The sequence below is a fragment of the Austrofundulus limnaeus genome, unplaced genomic scaffold, assembly GCF_001266775.1.
Source record: "Austrofundulus limnaeus strain Quisiro unplaced genomic scaffold, Austrofundulus_limnaeus-1.0 Scaffold628, whole genome shotgun sequence".
Classification (NCBI taxonomy): domain Eukaryota; kingdom Metazoa; phylum Chordata; class Actinopteri; order Cyprinodontiformes; family Rivulidae; genus Austrofundulus; species Austrofundulus limnaeus.
This window is the reverse complement of record NW_013953030.1, coordinates 83342-90376: the sequence shown is the minus strand read 5'-3', so window position 1 is coordinate 90376 and position 7035 is coordinate 83342. Positions and strand designations below refer to the sequence as shown.

The window sequence follows — 7035 nt, the reverse complement described above, 5'->3', positions numbered from 1 at the left end:
ATGAGATGATTGTTCCCACACCATGTCACAAAGCGGTCCACCAGCTCTCTGTACTCAGCTTCCTGTCCATCTCTGATACACCCAACAACTGCAGAGRKAMCDYAGTATTTCTGTAGATGACAGCAGTCTGACTTGTGCCAGAAGTCTGAAGTGTACAGCGTGAACAGGAATGGTMAGAGTACAGTTCCCTGTGGTGCTCCTGTGCTGCTGACCACCAGGTTAGACACACAGTCCTTCAGTCTCACAAACTGTGGTCTGTTTGTCAGATAGTCTTTGATCCAGGTGATTGTTGAAGCCTCCATCGGAGTCTTCTGGAGTTTCAGACAAAGCAACTCAGGCTGAATTGTGTTAAAATTCAATTCAAAACTTTATAAATCGAAACTGAATCTATTTAGAGAATTGGCCATGATACCCAGCCCTAGTATTTAGTAACAAACCTTTGCGCTGAACTGGTTGATCTCTCCGTTCTCGTGCCCGGCGATGACAAACTCTCCCAGGGGTCCCCACACAGCACTGGTTATCTTGTGGTCACTGCAGGGTATGGACAGGTAGGGCTGGTTGTCCTCTGCAGACACACCAACAGAATAACACAAAGTACAATAAATAAACAAAAACGTAAAAAGATTATAAATAAATTCTAATAATACGATATAAAGTTGCTTTTGAAAAACAAAACCATGCAAAGCTGCTTCATGCAGCCTTTGATGCACAAAAACACAAAAAAATCTGTCTAAAATAAGTAAAAATTGAGCATAAAAAAGTACAAATAAATTTCATTAAACATAAAATAATTAATAAAAATTGGGCAATTTTTTTTCTAAACAGCAGAGTTCAAACCATGTTTTGACTTTTCTAAAACTAGAATTTAGCTGATTTACAGTCTTTTGTTTTACCATATCAGAGTAACTAAACAATCAGTTTTAAAATATATATATTTCAGGACCAAACACTGCTGTGTGTGTGTGTGTGTGTGTGTGTGNGTGTGTGTGTGTGTGTGTGTGTGTGTGTGTGTACATGCGTACCTATCTGCTGTGGATCCCTCAGGTCGAAGTAGTTCAGGAAGCACTGGTAACCCATCTGCTTGTCTGTGGAGAACATGATGATGTTGCCGCTGAAGTCGAAGCCACACGTCCTGACAGCTGAGTTGGTGTTGAGCAGAGCCAGCTGTTTACCTGCAGAGATGCACTGAAGGCTTGAGCAGACCGGTCTGCAAATGTAACGTGCTGCTAGTTTTATCTCAGGCAGATATTTTCAGCCCTACGATGGACTGGTGATGTGTCCGGGGTGCACCCCGCCTCTCACACAGAAAAGCAAGTAAAGACAATGAATGGATGGTTATTTTCAAGCATAAACAGCAGCAGGATTTAACACTTCAGGAATCACATCTGGCAGAAATTTAAATCTTTGCTAAAATAACTATGTAATATGAACTGCTATTAAGTTTTAAAGACTGGAATTTTTTAAAAATAGAAAAATCTAAACAGGAAGTGCTCATCAATACACATCTCACTGCTATATTTAAACTTCTAAACACATGCAGAATTCTATATAAATAACTTTGTCATGCAAAACTCAGGTGATATCAAATTGACATAAAATTACTTCTGCATGAACTGCTGAGACAATTACAGCTATGGTCATTGTCCCTCTAGAACAGGTAAGATGTTTATTACTTTAGAATAATTTTTTTTCACTTTTACATAAAAGCTCACTTCAACATGGGTGAACTCCTTTAAAATAAACCTGACATGATGTAAGCGTTACAAAGTACAGTTTTGTGGGGGAAAGTTTGGTTTACACCCAGTGTGGTTTTTCTTACCGGTCTCACAGTCCCACAGTCGACAGCTGTTGTCTGCCGATCCTGTTAAGACGTTCTTGGTGTCCCCTGAGACAGAGCAAGTTAAGAAACCAACCTGGTCCGAACATTTCCACAAAGTCAGATCAACAGTTTCACAGGATCAAACACAGCCTGAGTGGCCCGGTGGTCTCCTGATGGAAGGATACAGTCGCAGTCGACGCACCACACAGCTCCTGTGTGTCCATTGTAGGTGCCGAGCCTCTCTCCGTTCACAGAGTACCACACGTTGGCGATCTGTGGGAGAACAGGGAGCAGTTAGAAGGTGGAAACATCCAAACAAGTAGGTAAGAGATTATCCCCACGTCACACCCAATGTATGTTTGCTACCTACAGTTATGTTTCTTATTGAATGGGTTGGGTTCAGTTTCTTCATGCAATTCACGAGTTATGAAAATTTAGCTCAACAAGCAAGCAGCACGTTCAGACTGAAAGCACTCAATCAAAAATAGGTAGTCGTAAAATAGAATTTTTTTATTCAAGTATTGACTTATTTTCATGACAATCTGATGGTGACAACAGTTTTTGAGAGCCTGAACAAGGCCGGGCTCAACTGATGCACTGTTATGGCAAATGCAAAACAGTTTATTTTTGGGTCCAGATTAGTCGAACAGTAGGGATGCTGACATATTATCATCAGCGGTTGGCGTTTTCTCCGCAGACTGCACAACGCTGCACTGAGGGTGAGCTCGTTTATTTATTACTCCTGCTTCGTTATTTCAAAGAAATTATGAGAAAACCCTGCTGATGTCAATATCAACACAGATATACCACCTAATTTTATTTCCTGTGACCCCTTTAATAGATAAGCTTACATGAAGAACATTATTTTACCTGCCGTTGTTCGAAATTTCATTATGATCTGAAACATCTACAGAATTGCCAGTGGTGAAAATGAATTAGCGTTGAGTTGACACACGTCGTCATCACTTGACACAATTTGCATGCTGTCATTGGTTGAGGGGTTTTGTTTACAAAACAAATGTCAATATGGTTCTAATAGTATACATTTCATGGATTTCCAAGATGCATGAAGTTGGTTTGGAGTTGGTGAGATGAGGCATTTACATTATTTTATCCCTTTTCTGCTACTTTTACATTGGATTTCGTAAAGTATTTAGGATAGAAGATGCTTCCAATAAATAAATAAATAAATGAATGAATGAATGAATGAATGAATGAATGAATGAATGAATGAATGAATGAATGAAAAAGCAATGAATCATATCTGCAAATTTCATGGTGACATCTTTAACATTCAGGAAGTTATGAGCAAAAAAGGAAACCAAAAATAAGGTGAAATGTTCACAAAGGTCCTAATGGTCCAGTGATGAATTACCGCAGAAATCATGAGCAAAAACATCCATAACGTCCTTTGTACTTGATATAATCACATGATTTTGGTGTTATTTTAAATAATTTTAATGATCTTTTTCTTGTTCTTTGCCAGATTTCATACTGGTGTCGGCTACAAAATGTATCCACATCCTAACTATTCTCTATTTTTATGGCATGATATTTCTAAACATACAGTTTATGGGCTGATTTTTTTAAACAATTATCAAATGTTATAGATAGAGGTAGTCAATGTAAAGGACATGTCAATTCTAATTTGTCATGAAAATGTCAAAATATTATCTCGAGAAATAAGGAAGTGATTAAATTAGGCTAAAATCGCCACAATGAATTTCACAAAAATTAATAAATACAATCTTGATGTCAGTCTCGATTTTTTTAAAGAACACTTTATGGATGTTTTCGACTTCTACCCAAACAATGCTTCATGTTGAACAGAAAGCAATAACTTAAAGCAATAACTTACTGTGTCTTTTGCTACAGAGAACAGCAGGTCTCCTTCTCTGTTGTACTTTATCTGAGTGATGGACCTCTCGTGGCCCTGAAGCAAGATGGGTTTCTGGGAACAAAAACAAGTTTTACATTTCAGACTGTTTTTATTTTAAGTGAAGCAAATATTACATACGACTGATTCAACTAGACACAAACCACCAAGTCACATTAATCAGTAAAATATATATTTTTAACCTAAATACGTCCAGCCTCAACATTTCAGTTCTGTTCATTTATAAGCTAAGCTAACGTTAGCTAAAGCGCAAGCACTAAAGCGAACACATGCAATTTAATTTGAAAAGGAGTTTTAAAAACATGACAGATATAAAACGATTCCTAAAAAGTACACCTACCATGTTGTTGGCCGCTACGTGTTGCCAGATAATCCAATATATTTACTTCGTTTCACATAAAAATAGAAAAGAAGACCACTCGTGTGTGTCCGGCGGCGGAAAAGGAAAGTGACGTTCCTTATGTCAAACGAAAAAAAAAAAAAAAAAAAAAAAAGGTCGGCGCGCCCCCTGCTGGTGACGCCGATCATAACAGCTCTGTAAAGGAGCAGAACACATAAATCACTCCAGGTTTGACATTTAATTAGCATACAATAACTCTGTCAAAGTATATAGATATTAAAGTTGAACACTTCTAATATTAGTAAATATGTAAAATAGTGCACTGCAGCTACTGCCTAAAAATCCCAGCATAAATCATTTACAGGAAAGGTGATGCAACGAAGTAGTAAATATGATGCTGGATCAGCATTTTTGGAAAGTGTTGCATGCATCAAAATCAAAATGTGAGAATATTTGCAAAATAACAATAAAGTTTATCCGTTTGAACCTCAAATATCTTTGTAGTGTATTTAATTGGATATAGATTGAAAAGAATTTGCAAATCATCGTATTGTTTTTGCTTTACACAACTTTCCAACTTGTACATAAACCTACAAGCTTAAACAGCCAACAGATCAAACATAAACTGTTAGTTTATTTAGCAAGAGACAAAATATACAAGGCCAGAAAACAGTACTGCAAAAGAAAAAAAAGTGGGAAACATCTTTGGTTCCTTCTTATGGATCTTAAAACTTGGGTACAACAGAAGAAATTCAAAAAGCCACTTCACTGATGCTACATGTTGAATTAGTACACAAGAAAATAAACAAAGTTCTTTTTTTTGCTTGTTTTCCAACTCCACTCAGCAGCACCACACAAAATATTCAATTTACCAAACAAGAAAATGGTCCAAGTTTTAGCCTCCGCAGAGAAAAAGACCCTCTGCTACGAGATATGTTTAAATTTTCCTTGACATTTATGCAGAACAGTGATGATGATACATTCAGCTAAGTACTCGTCAGACGAGACTGCAACAAAATAAAACCACACACACATTATCTGTGGGCTTTTGGTATAAATCTATGTTTCAGATTAAACTCCTGTAAAGAGGTTTAAATCAAGCATTACAAGCATTGCATAGAGTTACTTCTACATTCTCTTAAGAAAACCTGACGAGTTTACCAAAACAAGGAAACAAATGTGAACGAATAAACCACAAATTCTACAAGCACAACCAAAAAACGATGAATGGAACAGAGTGGTCCTTATTACAAATTCTAAACATAAAAAAAAAACAACTGGTCATCTGAACTGGGAGTGATGAGTTGTGACAGGAGTAAACTCACTTTAACAAAATGCTTTTATTTCTCCAATATCAACAATATGAATAAAGGTGTTTAAAATAAAGAGATGTTACAGAAATTAGCTTTGATCCAAACAAAGAGGCGAAACAGCAGCAGACACAGAATGAAGACTGCCTCGATAATTACAGTTTTAATCACATATAACACGTTAAGGCTAAAGAAAATGGAATTACTGTTACGAGTTAACCTGAAACATGATAAAAGCAGAGTTTAGAGAGTAGAACCCTGTCCAACACTGCAAATGAGACCAAATTATTAAAGATGATAAAAAAATTCTTGCTATAAACCAATTGAACTTGTGTCATTCCCTGCAGCTCAGTAAAGCCTGATGCAACAAGACAGTGTACTTTATAATAAACAGGAAAATAAGTGACAGAAATCTAATTTATTGAAGGAAAAAAATGTTATAAACTCAGTTTTCCTGTTGATTCGAAGCATAAAGTAAAAGCCGTGTTTCTACAGAATCTGCTGGGAGGACACGAGTTAACCCTTCTGTTGATCAGAACATAAAGTGATGGGTTTGATCAGTGCTCATCAGGAGCAGAGGAGTAGCGGTTTGCAGGCTGGTGGTTCGGACTCAGGAGGAGAAGTGGGTGTGTTCATTCTGGCACAGGAAGTGGCTGAGAGTGGGCCTCCCCCTGCCGTGTGTCTGTCTGTGGCTCGCAGTGGCACGGGTCTGAGCAGGAGGTGCTGTCCGGCGCGGGGCAGGTGCCGGGCTCCAGCACTGAGTCTGTAGGAGGCGGAGACGGCGAGTCGGTCCCCGGGTCGGAGGTGGGGGTCGTGCCGCCGGGTTGCCCGCCGAGCTCCTGGACCTTCTTCTTCAGCACGTTCCGATCCACCCTCAGCGCCCGCCGCAGTTTCTCCAGCCGCTGCACTTTACCCTGCAGCGCCTCGAAGTCCCGATCCCGCACGGCTTTCTGTGGAAAAACCAGAGGTGAAACGATCACAACGCAAGCGAAACACTGAATTAGACATTTAAATATGCTGAATTACCTCCTCAGCCATCTCCAGCAGAGCTTTGTTGCTGCTCTCCCACCTCAAGCGATACATGGCCGTCTCCTTCTCCAGCTTCTTGATCTTTTTAGTCATCTGTGAGGAAACGAGGCTCGTGTTTGAGCAGGTAAAATCAACAGAATTACGGATGCTCTCACACAGAGACTCTTAGACAGTTCAGGTTGATAATTAAATTTTATATGGAATGACTAGTGTCACACCTCTGTGCTATACTCACTTTGACTGTGTCCTGTTTGTATTCATAAATGCTAGTTTAAAGAGTTCGTATGTTTCACGAGATTCTTAACATATATGGACCGCAAGCGCCACCTTGAGGGCCTCAAAAGAACAACAGTTTTTAACTTTGGGCCACAAAGGGCCGCGGGATTGATTTTGAATAAGGTGCAATACACTTTCTCATCACTAGTAGCAGTAGTGCGCCACTCAGTTGTTTAAAAACTTTTTTAATTTGTACAAGAAGAACCTTAGAAACCTGCCGAGAATGGAAACGTATTTGAAGTGAAAAGTAGAAGCATAAAATGAAGGTAACCCATCAAAAAGGACAAAGTTTGTCACTAAAATGAAGTGCAGCCTCTGGTTCTACCATGCAATATTTTAAAAGTTCAAAATTTTATCAAATACA

General features: G+C 38.7%; 2 protein-coding genes across 2 annotated transcripts in view; both read right to left on the bottom strand.

The window, feature by feature from the left end:
• Window positions 1–4175, bottom strand: part of eif3i (eukaryotic translation initiation factor 3, subunit I) — an 8149-nt gene extending 3974 nt beyond the window's left edge. Inside the window, exons 1-6 of the mRNA XM_014027274.1 lie at window positions 4057–4175; window positions 3678–3770; window positions 2005–2092; window positions 1820–1885; window positions 1023–1172; window positions 438–565 (exon numbers count right to left, since the gene is read on the bottom strand). Of these exons, the coding sequence (XP_013882728.1) occupies window positions 438–565; window positions 1023–1172; window positions 1820–1885; window positions 2005–2092; window positions 3678–3770; window positions 4057–4059 (528 nt within the window). The 5' untranslated portion in view covers window positions 4060–4175. The remainder of the gene's footprint in view (window positions 1–437; window positions 566–1022; window positions 1173–1819; window positions 1886–2004; window positions 2093–3677; window positions 3771–4056) is intronic.
• Window positions 4176–4670: 495 nt separating this feature from the next.
• The window catches only part of txlna (taxilin alpha), a gene marked incomplete at its 5' end in the record, with an annotated part of 20477 nt that continues 18112 nt past the window's right edge, over window positions 4671–7035 (bottom strand). The window contains 2 exon segments of the mRNA XM_014027271.1: window positions 4671–6316; window positions 6393–6488. Of these exon segments, the coding sequence (XP_013882725.1) occupies window positions 5999–6316; window positions 6393–6488 (414 nt within the window).